This window comes from Maylandia zebra, linkage group LG6, assembly GCF_041146795.1.
Source record: "Maylandia zebra isolate NMK-2024a linkage group LG6, Mzebra_GT3a, whole genome shotgun sequence".
NCBI lineage: Eukaryota > Metazoa > Chordata > Actinopteri > Cichliformes > Cichlidae > Maylandia > Maylandia zebra.
Window position 1 is genome coordinate 26,648,167 of NC_135172.1, and position 20,511 is coordinate 26,668,677.

Sequence of the window (20,511 nt, forward strand, 5' to 3'; positions counted from 1 at the left end):
CTGTCCTATCCCCCAGTCAGTGAAGGTGTTGCCTCATTGCTTTTTTGCACTTAAAATATGTTTGTTGACATGACAAAACCCCTAAAACCACAGACAACAGAATATTTGAATGTTAGATAGAAAGAACTTAGTGAATGATGCATGTTATATAAGCTATTTGAGTGCTCAATTAGAGTAGAAAAGTGCTCCTCTTAACTAATCAGTTAAATATATGTATTTACCATGTGGTATAGCCAATGTAGGCCACTGGCTGTACCACTAACTAAGTTAATGTTAACTGTTAACTATAAAGTCACAGTCTCCACAGTCATTGTGCACAGCAGCCTCAATATAAACCACTTAGTAACTAGCCAATCAACTACATTTCCTGGAAAACTGTACATACATCATATCTGTGTGCTTCAGAGGCTGTCTTTCAACTCCCCATGGTCTTCACTAATGGATGGATTGCATGTTATTCTTCTTGTTCTTTTAGGTAATTTTGGCATTGAAGTCACAATCTTTTAATCAACAGACTTTCAGTGTTTTATGTTATTTGTCACCAGTGTTGGTCAAGTTACTTGAAAAAAGTAATCAGTAACTAATTACTGATTACTTCCCCAAAAAAGTAATCCAGTTACTTTACTGATTACTTATTTTCAAAAGTAATTAATTACTTAGTTACTTAGTTACTTTTTAAAAACACGATTTACAACCTGAAGAGGTGATAAAGCGATATATCTTTCAGCCCAATTCTACTTTTTCTACATAATCCATCATACAAAATGTAATCAAATGGAAAAGTCTCTTTTTTTAACTTGTTTTATCAGTTTTAATCTTTTAACTTTATGCATCAAGCAAAAATTTAATTATATGCAACATTCTCTGAGTTGAATAAATGAGTTTAACATTTAAACCTATTTTCTGCACATTCCAGCACATAAAATAAAATATTTTTTTTGTTTACACTCACTCTTTCAAATAGATGCAAGTAAAACACAGCAGAACATAAATAAAGTCAAAGACTCAGCGGTCCTGTTGCTCTATTTTCACCTGTAAAGCAGGACTGCGGTAGGCGGAGGTTTACCCTGGTGCAGGTGTGCAGCGGTCAGTGGAAGGATACGGCAGTGTCTCTGTGAGTTTCCCATTACGTCGGTGCGCTCTCGGTGCTTGCTTGGAAGTTTAGGGTTTTTTTTCGCTGTAAAAAGAAGTTTTCTTCCCACGCACGATGGATGCTAATGTTTTTGTCACTTTTTATGGAATCAAACTCAAAGTAAGGTCAGTACTTCCACGCTGCACGCTCATACTCTCTCCCACAATCGATATGTGATCCATTGTTGATCTGCACACAGCTGTTGTCACTAATGGCGCACTCGCTTTATGTCACTGTCGTGAGACATTCTTGCAAAAAATCACGGTTTTAGTAACGCAGTAACGCAGCGTTCCTACGGGAAAGTAACAGTAATCTAATTACCGTTTTTGCAATAGTAATCCCTTACTTTACGCGTTACTCAAAAAAGTAATCAGATTACAGTAACGCGTTACATGTAACGCGTTACTGCCCATCTCTGTTTGTCACATTTACATATAATTCTATTTTTTTGTAGGAGTTGTTTCCTGCAGTCAAAATGGAATTTCTGTATCAGTACTGGAAGTGACAGCCCAACCTGGAGACAACATCACTCTGTATTGCGACTGCAAAATGACCATTGGAGTACATATAATATGGTACAGGAAGTGTTCTCATGATAACACTGTTGTTTTACGGTACAAATCTGCGTCTTGGTTTCCTTTGGAACCTTTGTCTCATTTGCACTTTGTGAAGAATGAGTCCTCTAATTCCCGAGACCTTGTGATTTTAAATATCACTAATTCTGATGAAGGTCTCTACTACTGTGGAACAGAAGAACAGCATGGGGAAAATAAAGACTGCAGATTTGTTTACACATATGGAAATTCCACAACAAGACTCAAATTAGGTAATTGAATTCAATGCAATTCAGTTTTATTTATATAGCACCTAATCACAACAAAAGTTTCCTTATGGTGCTTAGGTAAGTTTTTTCTTTTAATAAATGCAGTGGGTTGCATTTGTATGTATTAAGATTAAATAGGAAAAGATTTGCTGTTGAAAAGAAAGCAAAGTCTGTCATTTATCGAAAATATGCAAGATTTAAACTATTACAAAATTACCATGTTTCAATGTTATTATGCAATATTACTTTTTTATTTGTTTGTTGGGCCTAAGGTGACAATATGTATGTTTTAGTCACTATAGGAAAACCATTAATTGTGCAAGAACAGTGTGTCATGGATGTTGGTGTAACCCGTCTGTCATGGATGATGATGTTCACTCCAGCCTTTACCATTCTCACCTCATTCTCCTTTATTCTGGTATATCACACTTGTCAGAAAGCAGGTACATACTTACTATCTTTCCTATTTTTGTGCATAATAGCTTTTTTTTTTTTTTTGAAATGTTTTATTCAGTCATTTTGCAGAGTCATACTTGTTATTTTTTTTCCACAAACCCAATAGATAGATGCTTTTAATCTGTTTAATATACACTGCTGTTGTGTTCATTTGTGCAGAAAAGAAATCGCATCATCATCAGAAAAGATTGAGTATCAAACGACAATCAAGGCAAAATATGGTAACCAAGGTTCCCTTCATAATTTTGATTTGTGCTTTTGTACCTTATGCGTCACATTCACAGGTCGTTAATATTAACACGCTTGTTAAATGGAAAACTAGCATTGCAAAACTAAACTAACTAACTAATTACAAATGTTATATTGTTTTTCAGGATGAAGATCTGTGTTTAACAACAGTTGTGTTCCTGTCTCAGGACGCACAAACACATCATTCAGATGACAAAGAAGAAATAAATAACTAGCTTTGTCTTTAAGTTATATTTGTAAGGTTTACAATCAAAAGTACACGTTGTTTTTTTTCAATCTCTCATTTTTGGTAACTCTGTCACTGTGTTTTTGTCATCATTCCTGCAGTCATATATGTTCTTGGCTACTTCTTAATTAAAAATATATATACACCGCGTTCCAAATTATTATGCAAATTATATTTTTCTCTGTTTTTCTTAAATAGTCAATTCAAATGACAGTTGGCATAATTTTCGAGTCATCGACCAATAGAGTATATTTCAAATGTTACTGAACAAAACTCCCAATGAAAACAGTATGTTTTTCAAAAATAAAAAACTTAAAATCCACTGTTCCAAATAATTACGCACACAGAGTTTCAAAAGATTTAATAGGTTGTAGAGAATTGAAAATGGTCATTTGTTGAATTTGCAGCATTAGTAGATCAATTTCACTGAAATCAAAAGCTATTTAATCAAAAACATCGTAACAGGTCAAGTTACATATTAACATAGGACCCCTTATTTGATAGCAGTTTTACAATTCTTGCATCCATGGAACTTGTACGTTTTGGGAAAATGTCTACTTGAATGTCTTTGCAGGATGTCAGAATAGCCTCCCAGAGCTGCTGTTTGGATGTGAACTGCTTCCCACCCTCATATTTCTTTGCTTGAGGATGTTCCAAAGGTTCCCAATAGGATTGAAGTCAGGGAAGAATGGGGACCACACCATAAGTTCCTCTCCTTTTACCAGCCAATGATGCAGAGGTATTCCTTATAGCATGAGATGGTGCATTGACTTGCACGAAGATGGTTTTGTTGCAGAGGCACAGTTCTTCTGTTTCTACCATGGAAGAAAGTGGTCAGTCAGAAACTCCACATACTTTGCAGAGGTCATTTTCACACCTTCAGGGACCCTAAAGGGGCCGACCAGCTCTCTCCCTGTGATTCCAGTTCAAAACATGTCCATCTGGACCATCCAGGCTTGCACTGCACTCATCAGTGAACAAGACTGTTTGAAAATTAGTCTTCATGGAGTTCTGGGCCCACTGCAGCCATTTCTGCTTGTGAGCATTGGTTAGGGGTGGCCGAATAGAAGGTTTATGCACAACTGCAAGTCTCTGGAGGATTGTACACCTTGATGTTCGCAGGGCTCCAGAGGCACCAGCAGCTTCAAATATGTGTTTGCTGCTTTGTTATGGCCTTTTAGCAGCTGCTCTCTTAATCTGATGTATTTGTCTGGCAGAAACCTTCATCATTGTGCCTTTATCTGCACAAGCCCATCTGTGCTCTGACTCAGCCACAAATCTCTTAACATTACGGTGATCACGCTTAAATTTTCGTGAAATATCTAAGCTTTTCATTACGTGTCCAAGGCATTCAACTATTTCGCGCTTTTCAGCAGCAGAGAGATCATGTTTCTTTCCTATATTGCTTGAAAATGGTGGTCTGCTTAATAATGTGGAACATCCTTCTTTAGTAGTTTTTCCTTTAATTGGGCTCACCTGGCAAACTAATGATCATAGGTGTCCGAGATTGATTTCAGTGATGCAAAGAGTCCTGAGACACTATTCCATCCATGGGCTTAATTGAAAAACAACTTATTTAATCTTTATGACACTTCAACACAATTTGTATAATAATTTGGAACGTGGTGTATATATAAATTTTTGCATATTGAATAAGCAATATACTTTACAAAGATTTCTGAAAACAATATTTTAAAAAAAAACAACAAAGTTTTACAGGTGGACAGGAAATATGATAATCATATCACAGCACAAGGTTCCTGCTTTGCACCACCTGGAAAGCTTAAGCTTTTTCTGTGAGTAGTGTGTATATTTTATGGTGAGCGAGCAGGTAGGTCCTGACCCTGCAGAACATAACACTAACACTAAAAGTCATGGAAAATTAGCACAATAGCTTCAGGAAAGTCTGTGCTATTTTAATGCAATATATGATAGTCAATTACTAACTAAATAATGCATGTGTGGTCTATATTCTCCTTTGACACTGATCTCATCCATGCCAAAAAATAAAACAGTCATTAAATATTAACAGATGCACTCTCTTACACCTAACAAAGGTAAAAACTAAATGCCATACAGTCTGCTACTATTAATATTTCATTTGTATCTTCTTTTAGTTGCTGTTTTTTATGACTTTGTTTTTGTGAGTTTAGTATCTGACCTGTTTACTCTTTGAGTAAGAGTTTGTGGACAGAAAGAACAATGCAGCATGTCAAATTAATCTTAATCTAATGAAACAAGCTAGAATTAGACAATATTAAGAGCAGTAAGTTTGGAAGGTTTTACTGAGTAAAAGGAAGAGGGGAGTGGGAGAGGGAGGGTTTCTGATCCCTCAACATCATGCAGAAGCATCACATGCTGACCTAGAGAATCCTGACATCTATTGGAGATGACAGGTAATGAACTAAAAACTTCTTAACAAACACTTCTCTCAACAGTCAAAGCTAAATTATATTGTTTTCTTGTCCTCAAATGATTGCTGGAAGTTTGCATCATGACTGCGTGATATATATTCTTCATTTTAATGAATCTGTAATGCACTGTAGGGAAATCATTAATGAGTTTCCGTGTAACTGTGTATGTAGGTTCCTCTCAAATGCAAGAGGAGTATGGCTGCTGCAGTGACAATCTTTACACTGACTGTGATTTTAGTGTAGTGTTTTTGAGCCATTGCAGTTACTTCAGTTACAGAATTGACTGTTTTTATGTAGTGCTCTCCATGGAACCAGAGATTACAGCTTTTTAATAATGGTTTTAAGAGGTTTAAACATTTTATAATCATGATGTGTCCTGACCATGATATACTTTGATACCACAAAACGGAACTTGAGGATCTTTACATTATTCTGTTGAATTTTAATTAAATAAAATATTCAGGAGACAGAATTCTTGTTGGCTATTCCGAAACACTTAGTTTTCAAAAAACTAAACACTAAAAATAAAAATTAGGAGGTCATTGTCTGCTTCCAAAAAGTTCATATCTGTGATTTTCTTCTTGACATCAAGGAAGTGCAGTTCACAGGCAGGTCTGCTTATTATGCAAGTGGGGATAACCAATATTCTGCAATTTGGAAGTCTTTTTTTTCACAAATGACACATTTAAGATGCTGTAGTTATTTTCAGGATTTTATTTTAACACAATGGACAGCATTTTTAAATTTTACCAATTTTGTAACCTGAGTTATCATCAATTTCATATAAATCAGTAAATAACAGCCCATTTATTCATGACACAGTTAATCAGTTTTTCTTTTCTAACACAGGGGAAAACATTTTACACTCATGGTACTTGACACTGAAACAACTTACAAGCAAAAGTGCAGTTCTCTTTGTTGTAGCATCAATCTGAGTTATTTGTCCCTCGGGTTCTGGTGGTAAATACATTTTTGTTGTTCTTCTATACATGAACAGGTCAGCTGTTGCTCACATGATAATAATAATGCACCCCTCTTGATACATTCTACCTGAATCTTAGTCATCAGGACCTAACACAGTCCCTAGAAATTTCAGAAGAGTTATCTCTTATATCATAAACATATTGTTTCTCATTCAGCCTCCTGTTATTTATTTTCATTTCCACAGTTTTCAGAGAGAAACACATGTGTAAAACCTCAACTTATAGATTATTATTTTTCTTATGACATCACTGACCCCCTTCGTCAGGTCTGCTCACTTTGAGCCAGTACTTTGGACTGCTCATGGCATATGTTAATTAGTGTACTGTTTGCATTTTTGTGAATGCATCATCAGGTAGCTTTCTGATGCGAAAAGAGGGTTTTGTACTGTTGCACACCATTGCCAAATCTGGCTCTAAATATCATGATGACAGCTGTGACCACTCATTTTGCTATTAATGGCTTTCTTGCAAGAATTAGACCGAATTTCAACCAATTAATCCAACTGTGAATATTTTATTTCCTCATTTGGAAAAATAGTGGTGCAGTGTTGTTCCTTTGCACTCAGCAGCACTGCACCTCTGATTACAACTGGTATAAAAATACTTAATTATTGAAGAAGAATCTTCATATTTGAAGCGCTTAAATAAAAAAACTAAGTTAAAACAAGAAAACGATTTAATGCCTGAAAACAATTGAGCTTTAATCATTCAATAACATAAACAATTTAGAAATTAAATATCTTAATACATTAATTTCAGAAACTAAGACAGTTATAATAATTTTTTTTTACATTTGTTGTTTTACAAAAAATAAACTAATCTCTATGCTTGTAAGTTATCAAAGCAAAACTAACAAACATAAAACATAAGGAGAATTCTTAAAGAATAAAAACTATGATTATTTACTTTGTGAATCCTGATCCATTTCAAATCTTGCTACTCACTTATTTACTTAATTTTTTCTGCCTAACACAGAAGTAGTCAAAAATCCTCCATATTAGCAGTGCAAACAGTCAGCAGTTTCATTTGCGACAGTGCATCAGAGAATCATTTTGTCTACTTTGTTTAAATCTATCTGAAGGTCGTTGTTTAACCACACATCAAAAGTGCTGATGGCGACTGTAAATGCCATTTAATTGCAAAGGGGCTAAAGAAAATAATACTGAACCATCTATGAAAAAATATAGTATGAAACTATTACAAATATTTGTTGTATAATAAATGATTCTTTATTGTGCTGCATATTTTTAGAGCTATTCAGCCGTCAAACGTGTTTAAGGACTCTAACAATTGCTGTGGTAATTAAAATTTAAAAAAAAAATTAAATAGGTAAATAAAAACTGTCTCTATTTTAATGTTCATTTAAAAGCATGGAGTTTAACCCTAAACCCTACACAAAATTCAATTCCAGTTCCTTTAAATTGTCCTTTAATGTTGATATATATGTACATTATGCAGCTGTACTGAAAATTTCCCAAAAATTTCTAACTAGTCAATTTGGATAAGTTTAGGAAGGTAAATTTAATTCGGACATCACAAAGTTTAACTCAGTTTCTTTTGCACAAGAATGTGTTAACTTTAGCACTGTATTAAACAGTTTTGATTGAGTTTCTAATCTTTAAAATGAATTTAAGAATTGCCACTGTCATACTGGAAAGAAGCATCTGTTAAAACTTTTAATCCTTCAACCACACATAACTATAAAAAAAAAACTAAACTACTATATCAACCATGTGTCTATAAGACTTAGTATAGAAAGTAAAACCAATTACTAGTTAGTTTGCTTTTTGTCATTTTGACTCTGTAGGAGTTTAGATAAAAGAAGATGGGGTTGGCTTTGAATCTTCTTTTAAGATATAACCGCTATTCTATAAACAAGATGGTCAAGATTAACTGGATACATGTCCGATATACAGCTTCAGAAAACATATAAAGAAACCTAAGGTGGTTGCAGTAAATGCTTGGCAGGGCATCTCAAAAGATTAAATGTAAAATTTGGTGAAATCCATGTGTTTTACATTTCATTAACTAAAAAGGACTTTCATCCAAGGATTAAAAACAGCCCTTAACTTAATCTTAACTTTAACCTTAACTATTTTTGATTACCCCTAAAATTGGGATAGCGTGTATAATAATATAATGACTCCAGTTCCTTAACAACTAATGCAACACTATAGTTGAACCCCTTGAGCTAAAAGGTTTGTAAAACCTTGACTACTGAATGTCATCAAAGACAATTCGAAACTCAGTTTCTATAAAATGTTCAAAAGAAAGAAAGAAAAAAATCAGCTGATTGCCAGAGTTTCCGAAGAGCACCTTAAAGCTTCTCTGGACTCGACTCATTTTTCTTTTTAAAGAGATTTTTGAGCTTTAAAGGTTTCTTGCTCTTTTCCTTTTCCTTGTTCTTGTCATCTGCGGCCTCCGAAGGCAATGAGGGAGCAGGAAGGACAACCCTTGGTTTTGGCAGAGGTGGCTCCATCTCTGCTCGCAGCCTGCCAGCAGAGAGGTTTGTTGCTGAAGACACGGAGCTGCATGATTTTTCAAGGATTCCATCATAAACGAGCTGGCTCAGTGGCCCAACAGTAAAAAAGTCTGATGAAGACTTCCATGGCACCTGGGAAGTTAACATGAGATCAGGCTGCACATTGTGAGCTGCCAGTGAACTTGATTCTGATAACTCTTCCCTCAAGATGAATTGTTTAGGCATTTCCCTTGGGATATCAACTCTATCCCAAGAGATTTTTCCAGTAGGAGTGTCTATGGTGCTTTCAGCATCCTCTCTCGGCATTCTTGGCATTCTCCTTCTGAGAGAACCAGCAGACATTTCAAGTTCATTTCTCAGTAAACCTTTACTTGTTGATGGCTCTAAACAAAACTCTTGCATCTCTGTAGAGGATGAGGTGTCCACAAGTGCTTCGAGTCTCTCTCTGGGCAGTATCTTCATTGAAGCAACATCTGTATAATACTCCAGCTCATCTCTAGATATTTTTCTTGTTGGTATTCTGGTTGTCTCAACTATTTTGTCTTTTGCTGATCCCCTCACAGAGGAATCAAATTGATTTTCCCCTTTATGGAACGCATGTTTCCTGGAACCTGTGTCTTGGGAAACTCCCATTGAATCTCTAGTAATCCTTCTGGAGTCAAATAGATGCTCAGGATCATCCCTTGTCATCTTTCCTGAGGAAGTGTCAGTTGAAGAGCCCATCATATCTTTTGATATCTTCCTTTTTGCTAGATCCACTGATGCTTCTACTTCATCCCATATCATCTTCCTCACATCTATTCCCAAATCACTTCTTTCTCTGAATGTATTCTTTGAGGGAACTTCTGTCAAATCCCCCACTGTGTCCTTCTCTACTTTCCTGGGTGAAAACTCTGCATCTGTCTCATTTGAAATTCCCTTTTTAAGCGCAACATCAGTGGAAAGTCCAGTCCTGTTGCGTGACATCTTCCTTGATGTTGAATCTGTACATGACTCTTCTGCAGACATTTTTAAAGAAGATGTTTCCAACGAAGTATCCAAGGTTTTGTCTCTAACCATCTTGCTACAGGCAATATCAACAGAAGTTTCAAGGTCTTCCACTGACATTTTGTGAGGTGGCGATTCAACAAGAGCCTCTACTTCTTTAGTTAAAGTTTTTGTAACAGGGCTCTCAGCAAGCAGCTCAGTGTCATCGTGATAGAGCTTTCGAGAGGAGATATCAACAGCAGAACTAGGGAACAGTTTGCTGAGAGGAGGAGAAGTCATATACTCTGAATCTGAGAACCTTTCTTGGGAATCTCTATTAGTGAGAGAAAGGAAAGGAAGCATAAGCAAAGAAAACAGGAAAGGAAAAAAAAATCAAAGGACAGCTAAGGCTGGTATAAAGGTAGGATAAGAAAGTGGTTTAAAAATGCACAGCAAGTGCATTTTTAAAAGTTGGGAAAAGGCAGACATACTGTTTTTTTAGTGTTTTTCGAAAATGTTCCTCTTCCTCGTCATAGGAAGAGTAGGGAGTTCGGATGGGGATAAGAAGGTCAGGGTCTGGGGAGATCATGGTGGCTGATGGTTGAGGAATGATCCCTGAGCGACGTGACCGACGTATGGATACCCGTGCTCGAGGAGACCGTTTAAGTGGTGCAACTGCAACTGGTGAGAAACAATTATTAAAAATGAATAATTTATGCAGAGCAGATCCTGTAAGAGCAGAAATTAATATGTACCCTAATTTTCATTCCAGAACACTACTAATTAAACTTTGTCTGTGAAGCTGCAGTAAACGTACGGTTAGAGAAGTTTGGTGATGTAGGAACAAGGATGGTATATACATGTATGTGTACGTATACTAATAACACCCATTAACAATATAGTTAACAATTTCTTTTACCTCTTTAGTATTTCTGTTATTTGTGAAGCGTTATTAAGGAAGGAATCTGAGCTCTGTTATGAGTGCTTGTTTTTCTTTTTCAGTCAATGAGTTTGTGTATTCTTAGCAAAACACAAACTTATCAGCTACTTAACAAATCCTTCACTTTGGAAATATTTCAGAGTTTTGAGGTTGAACACTGCATACACTATTGTACTTTGATTCTGATCACAAATTCAGAGTTATTTATCTTTTCATTCTAAAAAGTTTTAAATGTGCTGTAACTGGGATCCATTTAATATTGGAATATTTTTTGAGACAGAGGATAGTTTTGTCATATATCAGGTTGTTATTAAACTCATATTTGCAGGCAATACAAACCAAATAACTTAATGTGAAATATTAAATTCAACGCCTATTTGCATACTTCTGAATGCATTGATTGGAAGTGTGCAAATCCCATATCACGTTCCAGATTCCAATCAAATCTAACGCTGTGTGACACTGACAATAACAAGGACTCAACTAAAGCCTTAAAAGCTCCTACTTCCTGTTTCTTACCTGGTATCTGAGGTAAAATAGGAGAGGTAGGCTCATCTAAAAGATCCTCTATGGAGCCATGAATGGAGCTGTGGCACGAACAAGATGACTGGCACACTCTAGGCAACCCCAGGGCAATTGAGTCGGAGTAGAGTTGAGCAGTGAGTTTTGCTAAACCCGGATTCCTGATGATGGGAAACCCACAGAGGAGCTCAATATGTTGCCAGCGATGAAGACGCTCCCGCAGGCAGGCTGTTACTTCAGACAAGGCATTCCTTTAAGAGATCCAAAAAGCTTTGTGATGTAATTTGTTGAATCTTTATATTGACAGACACAAATACCTGCACAGAGGTAACTTTGTGACTCACTTGGCCTCCAAAATCTTGTGGTCTACTTGGTCTAGAGAGGAGCTGTGGGCCACGTGGAGTGTCCCCAGCACAGAGTTTCTCTTCTTCTTAATCTTCTCTGCCTAGAAAAAAGCATACATATGAGTCTGGGCACTTACATATGAAGGATAGTCACTATAAGCATTATTACTCTTATGTTGCTATGCATTACCTCCTCCTTGGCAGTGGCAAGCTGTAGTTCTGCACTCTGCTTTTTAACATTGTAGTACTGCACCTCTACCTCATGTGTCAGCTGCAGCCACTGCTGAAGCACCTCTGTGACAGTCCAGCTGGCTTGCATGTCCTTCTCGGCCTGCTTCAGCGCTCCACGGACCTGAAGAGGTGGCAAATGTTAAAAATCATCAGTATGCAGAAAATAATTTAGGGTAAAATCTTCAGGCCTGCCAAACTAGGATGATGAGTGTCTTGCATTTGTGAAGCTGCTTGCTCTCGCTGCAGCATTTCTACCTGTTCCAGCTCCTCCTCTGCATATCTGAGGCGGCTCAGCTCACTAACAGCTCCCTGCCTCAGCTCATGCAGACGATGAGCCTCTTCCTGTGCCCCCATGATCTCATCTCTCATCTTCTCCTCTAGGCTCTGTTTTTCTTCTGCCACATTACGCTTTTCTTCCTGGGCTCGCTCCAGTCTGAGTAAATCAAAGCGTGTTTAGTTCAATCACACAAAGCAAAGGCAATCCGGTAACTTACAGTAGCTAAGAGACTGACAGAGAGAAGAAAAAAAAATCACAGTTCTTACTGTTCTTGTAGTTCTATGAGGCTCTGTTCAGCCCTCTGGAGACTTTCTAAATCTTTCATCATTTTAGATATGTGGACTTTGCTGGCTTTGTTCTGAGCCTGGGCAAACCAGCAGCCGCCGACTCCCATCACAACTGACACAATGAGCAGCAGGTCTTTCATGTAGTTATGAGGGGGCCCTATGATTGAATGGACATCAGATCGCTTTAAATAATAATCACATCAAAATGTATTTCTATAGCACATAATAATACAACAAAGTTGAGCAAAGTGCTTCACACTCAGTCAGGGCAATAGCATAAGACAGAATAAAAGAAACAGTTAAAAGGAGGGCAGGATACAATATGAACAATATGGGTAAAAAAAAACCCCACATAACTAGCCACAAAATAGCATACTAATTTGAATCAAAAGCTAGACTAAAATAATAAGTGATAATAATAAGACGCAATTTAAAAGATTGGACTCTGAGGAACGAATATAAGGAGGGAGGTTATTCCAGAGTCTGGCAGCTATGACAGCAAAGGCCTGATCACCTCTGGACTTCAGACGAGACCTCGGTTGCGTCAGGACCATATGATTGGAAGATCTAAGTGCCTTATTAGGGATAGACAAATGGAGGAGTTCGCATAGATAGCTGGAAGCCAAATTGTTTAAAATTTAAGGTAAATTAAAAGGTAAGCAAGAGAATTTGGAAATTGATGCGATATTCAACAGGGAGCCAATGTAAGTTGGCTAAAACTGATGTGATGTGGGCATAATTTCTAGTACCAGCTAAGAGACGTGCAGCTGTGTTTTGAAATAACGATATGAACATTAAGTAAGTTGAAACGAAAGGCCTTAAATGTAAACCGATTTAGCAACTTTGCTGCCTAATCCATCATTTAATGCTGATTTTAGATTAAAGGTTAAGAGGAAGAGTAATACAAAAGTAGTTATGCAATGAAAAGAATGGCAACAGGACATGAATGTATCTTTCCTGCTTCAAAGACATCAAAGCTACTGTCTGAGGGAATAAAGTGAGGATTTCTTCTTACGTGTAGGTGGTCCGAACAGAACAACATCCAGAGCTTTGATGGTGAGCTTCTGTTTGTCTCTCTGGTCCTGAACTCTTAGCTGGCCACTCAGGAATGAAGGCTCATTAGCTGCAATCCTACAAATGGATTTTATGGTTTTTATTTTAATGGCTTATTTGGGATTACCAAAATATGCATACATGTGTGTTTTTAGGGTTTCCAGGGTGACGAGCCCTGCCTTGTATAACATATGTATGGTTGCCAGAAGAGAGTTAACAGTAGCAAAAGAAGAAGAACAATGGCGACACATGTTGACTACAGATATCACTGTGAATCAAACAAACGGGAGAGAATGTGGTTCCTTCAAAACTTAATCTGAGAATATAGTTTCTAGAAGACCAACTTGTTTATGTGGCGAATTGCCTGTACACCCTCTTCAGTTATTCTCACCTGGGGAGTGTGTTTCCATTGACCTTAAACTCTTTAAAATGTCTCTCATACTGTGGCAATTCAACAAAATCCTTCAGCCAGCGGAGCACGTCATCCTGAGTCCAATTATGTACTAAAACAAAACAAGATCAAGTTTCAGATAAAACATGATACTGGACACAAACACACACACACACTCTGTTACACCCGGATACCTTCGGATGACTTCCAGCTTCTCCAGAGCTCCTCAACTGTGATGTGCTGGTCTTCTCTGTGCAGGTTGCTGTGTTTGTTAGTCTGTTGCTGCTTCATGTCTTCAATAATGAACTGCGACATTGGAGAAAAACAGTACAACAGAGTGAAAATAGGACTTTTTAAAATTTTATTATGAGGTACAACACTAAAATGCGAAGATAAGTGTCACAAGGACATCATATTGTTTGAACTTTATGTCCAGGATAAATAGAGTGAGTGCTGGTGTGAGTCATGTGCTTAGATTTCAATCTAGGAATAAGGAGCGGTTGTTTTTAGTTTGCATTTATTTAGAATGGTTGCAGAACCATAAGTGTGTGTTGCAAACTTCAGGGATTGCGTGTGTGTGTTGGTGCTGTCTTGGAATGTGTGCTTGGCTCTAGACGAAGGCTAGAGGAATTTTGGGACTTTGATGAGCCCAGACCCCTCCTCTGACATCTCTATGGTAACTGCAACCTGAGCCCCTGGATACTGTATCCCTGAGCTGCATTCTGGAAGGCAAAGGCATTAGAGAAGTCTAAGTTGATTACCTGACGCACATACAAACAGTATAGCAGCATATTAACGTTGAGGTAGTTTACCATTCAAAGAAATCTCAGGGGGGAAAAAATTGTCATGACACACTGCTTACTGTTACGAATGACTACAAAGGTCACCAGTGTAACGGTTTTCTATTTGTGCAAACTAATTTTTGTCACTGAGCCAAAGGCAAAGTTATACTGCTATCCTTGAAGGAGCATTTGACTCTAGCAGCAGTGATGACACCTGTTGTTGCACTGCTAAACACTATGTGCATCAATCATGCAAAAACATACAAGCACAGGGATTAAGTAAAATAATTCAATAAATAAATAAAATAAGAAAATGGGTTACATATTTCATGAAGAGCAAGGTGTCTACCTCCACACTCTCTTCCACCTCAATCCCCCCATCTTGGTCATCATCCATCATCTGATGGATGCTCCGAAGGGCCTCCAAGCTGAAGCGATCAGCCTCGCTCATGCATGGTGGAGACACTACGGCGCAGGGGTCTGCATGGGTGGGAAAGGCAATAATAATACATCTCATTATTTTTGCTCAGTTTATTCCAAAAGAACTTTAATTTGCCAACTTTACATCGTTATTTAAGCTGATCTATAAGAGCTTTTCATTATTTTGGCTCACATAGCATCATCTATAATGTCCACAAGATCAACATGGAGAGCCTGGGATATCTTACTGTCTCCTTTGTGCATTTGGTAGTTATCACTATATCTCAAAAAAAAAAAAAATCCCATGTAATAGCAATTCTAAATTGCATGTTCATCCGCTGGGAATTACACTGTTCTGTTTAAAAATGGTTAAGAGTCCCGAAGTAAAGTACAATAAATCTCAGTGTCCTCTGTCTGATTCTAGGGAGGTACATTACTTGCATCCTTTTCACTCTTAATGTTTGCTTTGTTTTGTGTATGTATCCCTTTTTTCCTAACAATATACTTAAAATACAATCCTATCAACCTATTAAAATAAAACCAAAGTAAAAGCAACACCATTTCAACCCAGATAAATTAGAATAAAATGGAAGACAAAATGGAAATTAAACCAAGTGCCCAGTCAGTACAATACATTAGCTGAGAGTTAACAGTTTCCCTTTAAAATCTACTTATTAGTTAAACAGACTGCGGAGGTGGTTATTTCACTGGCTGCATTCAATGTCAAGAAGCATTGAATTTAATCGTTATGTGGTGTTTCTAATATAAATAATTTCATAAATACTGTACTCAAATTCTTTTTTGGTACTTTTAGTACTTTTTTATGACATTAGGAAACTACCCAAAGTCTAAAGTTCCAGTTTTCTGAATGAATTTATTAGAGTTAAATGGGCTTAAAACAGCTTTCACAAATTTTAGCAAACAAATAAGGTTTTAGGATCAAGCCTTCACTCCATGAAGCAACACACTATGAGAAAATGTGCAGGAAATACATTTCACTGAATCATAATGACGACTCATTATGATCAAATCGACCGTTGTAATTTGGTTTAAATCGTACAGTGAGTTCCTGGCTTGAGTACAAGTACACTGATGCATTAGAAGATGACGCATAGCTTTCCGTCATCTGTCAGTTTGCTGAGTCACAGCCCATTTTCGTCTCAGTGACTCTCAAGTCTGAGTGTTTCAAGGGGCAAGAGGCTGAGAGTCAAAGGTCTGCTAGCTGAGCCCACCTCGAGCCACCTCCAGTGATGCTAACCACTCTGTGCCAAAAATGTAATGAAGAAATAATCCATGAGTAAAGAGAGAGAGAGGGGAGAAAGCAAGAGGGAGAGAGACTTCTATGGAAAAAACAAACAAACAGAGGATTCCCATTTCGCTGCATCCTGCCCTTAATCTTCTTACAAAAATATCGGCATTTATCTCTGAAGGTTCTTGTTGTGTTTTTTAATATGAAGCAAATCCTCTGGGAATTTTTGCATTTTTAGACAGTTACAACCACACGAGCCATATGTTTTCTTCCTGTGCAAGATTATCTTAAAACATACACAGATACATAAACACAGGGTGTGTTTTCAGAAGGTTTCTCAAGTAAGGAAGAACAGCAGAAAGTAGGAGTAAAATGATTTCAGATTATTAACTGTTTGAATGATGTAGGCATCTCCTACTCAACACAAGTGATGTGCTCTTTTCATGATAAGTAGGAGGGAAAACTCATTTAAAATGTTATAGCAGAACATTTGGTAAGCCGATGTTTCACTTGCTGCTGTCATAACAGAAATCTATGACAGTTACAGGCTATATGTTTTTGTTCTTCTTATCATCACCACAGGCAGGAGAATCTACAGTAACGACATATTTTATAAAAGCAAAGATATTATCCCTCGTTTGCTGATGAAACTTGAATTCCAGAATAAGGAGAAGCTGCTTCGATGATGGAGCTTCTTCTGCCTCACAAGGTGGTGTAAACAAAGGGACCTAAAACAGTGTTTGTGCCTTTACTGCTCACTTTGTGTGAGAATTGATGTGTGGTGCTGTTAGGAATCACTTATATTTAGGGACAACAATTAAAATGAATTAATTACTGCCAGGGTTAAGGTTGGGGCAGCAACGAGTAGAAAAGGATTCCAGGAAATAGCTGTAGGTCGACGTAAATGTCCTCTGTAGCGATGGGAAACACAACTGTGAGTTTGTGCGCAGGGGATTGTGTGGGTTTAACGATGTCCCTGTAGGACCTCCACATAAAAACTTTCCACAGGTGAGCGGAAGCTGCTGGAATCCTGAGAGAGTGGAGCACATTGTGGCACGTGTATATTTAGATTAAATTGTCAGAACGCTATTATTAACCCCAGCAACAAGTTTGTGCCCGATTAATGGACACGTGTTTGTTTGTTTGTTTTTAACAGATAAACAAAAACAACAAACAAAAAGTTCCTGTTTCCTAAATATATTTTTGGCAGCACGTGCAGGTTGCACAAACACCCCAAAACGGAATTCTACTAACAGATGCTCTAATAACCTGATGGTTTTCTTTTACAATAAACAAACAAATAAATGATCAAGGTTAAATTTCCAGGTTAAATTTTAAAAAATGAGTCTTTCCTTAAGTGTAAGTGTCAAACAGCCGACTATTACCGCTATAATCGACGCAACATCAACAGTGATAGTGCAGACTTAAGATCCAGTTTAAATACTTAGGCATGCTTTAATTTCTTTCGTGTTTTCTCTTTTGTTGGCGCCATGCATCATTCAGTACATACGCGCCGGGTCGAAACTTGCGCTCTCACCGGGGATGGTAACACCCTCGAGGTCCCCGGCAACTTGTGCGGCCCAGAAGAGCGCAGCGGGGAAAACGAGCAGTAGCGGGGACGGAGGGAACATTTCACACGGATGGCAATGTTGTCGTCCAAAGCTGAGAAAGTTCTCAAAAAAAACGAATAAAGAACGTATACATAACCAAACCCCCGTTTCGGAGGCACCAGCGACAGTCTGCGAAAAAGTGTTAAGCGATCTGCGTTGCTATTATGGGTACATCCAGAAGGGAGATGTGATAGGCTGCTGATGTTCACTGGAGAGATCTGGCAGTGGCACTGGTGTGCAGATTGAAACGTAAAGTTTAGGTGGGTAAAAATGATATATAAAAAAGTTGTAATCGAAGCGTAATTCAAACACAAAAAGGATTCATCAAAGTTTTTCAAACTTGCGCATGATATTCCAGGAAAAAGACAAAAACAACATCAAAACATCTGATTCAGATATAATAAATCCATATTCAGTGTGATATAATCATCAGAATAAATGGTCCTGGGTGAGATACAATTTTTTTTTTTTTAAACAATCCAGTTACAACTTAAAGGCACAGCAGTTTAAATGGTGGTTGATCTGTTTTCTGATTTTTATAATCCAACTAGTCGTACAAAAGGTTCCCTGGCCTCTCTCTCCCTGCAGCCCTTTCCCAGAGATGTCATGTTCTTCCTCAGAACTCCACCCCCTCACTCCATTTGCAGCATGGGGGCCTCTTAATTAGTTTTCCTAACATATTTCCCAGCCATACAAATGGGGGTCAGAGTTAGTTTCCTTTTCGTTAAGGTAGGGACAACCGCTATAATACACTGTACACTGTCGAGTGTAACCCTTAATGTTTGGATGAGGATCAATTAAATCCCATAGATCTCACTATTGGAAGTATTTCCTGAGATCAGCTAATGATTGGCTGTCCTGATATTATCGCCTGACTGTCTGGGCGAGGGAGTCGTATCTGTGATTGGAATTCTTCAAGCTATTTGAAAGGGTTTTGCCAATGTTTGCACAGCTGTTCATTAATGATGTCTATATGTAGCTATGCCATTTATTACATGCTCAGATGCACACTCTTGTTAAAGTAAAAGCATTGCTAGAAGCATAAAGAGAGATGGACCAAAGCAGACCACACGGATACACAGGCATACACACCAAACACACAAACATTAACAGCAACAAAGTGTCAGGTTTCATTCCAGCAATACGGCTCCCAGTTTAAAAATAAGTCAGACAGATTTGACCTCTATCCCGGGTAGCATGCTTCAGTGGATAGTGTCTAAGCAGGCCCCAGCAGGAAGTGAGTATACAGCATGTTTGGTTACATGATGGACAGAAACAGGAAAAGAGTGCATACATATTCATCAAGATTATGCACAGATACTGATATTATCAATTCACATAGACATGGACACTGGAGGAAAATTGAGTCAGGATATTGTGACTTGGTGATGCAGTAATTCACAATTAAATATTTCATCAGGTAGGTATATTTCCAAATATCTTAAATACCTCTGCTCCTGCAGACCAAGAGAAGGATCAAAGACATCAGTTTTTTAGGGCAATTAAAGTTGGAGCTTCTAATTTCATCATTAGTGTTTAAAAAAAAGAAAAGGAAAAAGAAAGAAAGGAAGAAATTAAGAGATGATTCACCTATTTTACATACCGGATGAGTCCAGTTGTTGTATGCTTAGAGGATGGTCACAGAAGGGACATTTACACTTTGTTTTTACAGTCTAACCCTTTACTAGAAGCACCTTTTGTCACATCAACAGCTATTTTGAAATAAGTAATAATTCAATTTAAGCTAACATGTCTTTGAAACAGAGCACCAAGTAAAAAAAGAATCATGCATATACAGACAGAACAAGGAAAGCCCACATAGAACAGTCTCAGGAAGGTTTGACTCAAGACTGTTCATGCAGGGCTTGAAACAAATAATTCACACTGGGAATTCTTCTCCTACCCGTACCCTTCTCTTCATCGTCTCACTCTTCTTATCTCTTATTCTTGGTATAACTGGTACTAAACTAGTTATTATTGCCATGAAAACGCATTTACAACTTATACAGCATAACAGCATAATGCAATAATATCTTGTCAGCTTGTACAAAATTAAGCAAGTCAGATCCTGTAGGACTAGGATGTTACCACCTTGGTATGATTGTTCAAACTTTTATCCTGTACCTCTGGGAAGTCGTTTATGGGGTCACACTCTGACCCCCCCCCACACACACACAGTATTCTTTGTTCACATGTATACCTATGTAAGATGTTATATGTTAATGACCCTATGCATATTCATGTAATCACAATAAAAGGAGTGCTATGGGGAACCTGGCTGAGAGTCTGACGGAAGTCAAGTGGTGGAACGACACTTGGCTCCAGGCAGGTCTCCCTCATGCATGAGTAACAAGAACTTTGCCTACTTCGTGTCTTGCTTGCTGTGTAATTATATTGTCTTCAACGTTCCAGCGAATAGGTTCAAGCTACAAACCTATCAACCTCATCACTTAATGACCCAAAGGGCAGCCAAAGATGACTATTAGCTCTGCTGAACTTTTGTTCAGGCATTGTTTGAAAAAACTAAATTCAACAAAAGGTCAGCATCAGTATGACACTAATGATAAATTGGTTTACTGGGAAGAGATAGTATTTCTTTCCCCCAGTACATGAGCTCACTTTAAAACCCTTTAAATCTCAGCTCAAACTAAAGATCAGCTCTTCAAGAAAGCAA

At 37.6% G+C, this 20,511-nt stretch overlaps 1 protein-coding gene across 2 annotated transcripts; it reads right to left on the reverse strand.

The window, feature by feature from the left end:
- Positions 1 to 5,998: 5,998 nt before the first annotated feature.
- On the reverse strand, positions 5,999 to 18,687 carry stim2a (tromal interaction molecule 2a). 2 transcript variants are annotated; one of them, XM_012922746.4, is made up of 12 exons: positions 17,738 to 18,687; positions 14,908 to 15,038; positions 13,971 to 14,082; positions 13,777 to 13,888; positions 13,348 to 13,463; positions 12,312 to 12,489; positions 12,024 to 12,201; positions 11,728 to 11,889; positions 11,538 to 11,638; positions 11,191 to 11,444; positions 10,223 to 10,412; positions 5,999 to 10,065 (listed from the first exon to the last, which is right to left on the reverse strand). In XM_012922746.4, the coding sequence occupies exons 1-12, from the start codon at positions 17,856 to 17,858 to the stop codon at positions 8,601 to 8,603; spliced, it is 3,120 nt and encodes a 1,039-aa protein (XP_012778200.1). In that variant the 5' UTR covers positions 17,859 to 18,687; the 3' UTR covers positions 5,999 to 8,600.
- Between the last annotated feature and the right edge of the window lie 1,824 nt (positions 18,688 to 20,511).

Excerpts from the sequence above, each read along its gene's own strand:
- stim2a (XM_012922746.4), bottom strand. The coding sequence starts at position 17,858 with ATGTTCCCTCCGTCCCCGCTACTGCTCGTTTTCCCCGCTGCGCTCTTC. Across the intron at positions 11,639-11,727 it reads TTGCCACTGCCAAGGAGGAG|GCAGAGAAGATTAAGAAGAA; the intron begins GTAATGCATAGC and ends GCTTTTTTCTAG. Across the intron at positions 10,413-11,190 it reads TATTTTACCTCAGATACCAG|TTGCAGTTGCACCACTTAAA; the intron begins GTAAGAAACAGG and ends GTTTCTCACCAG.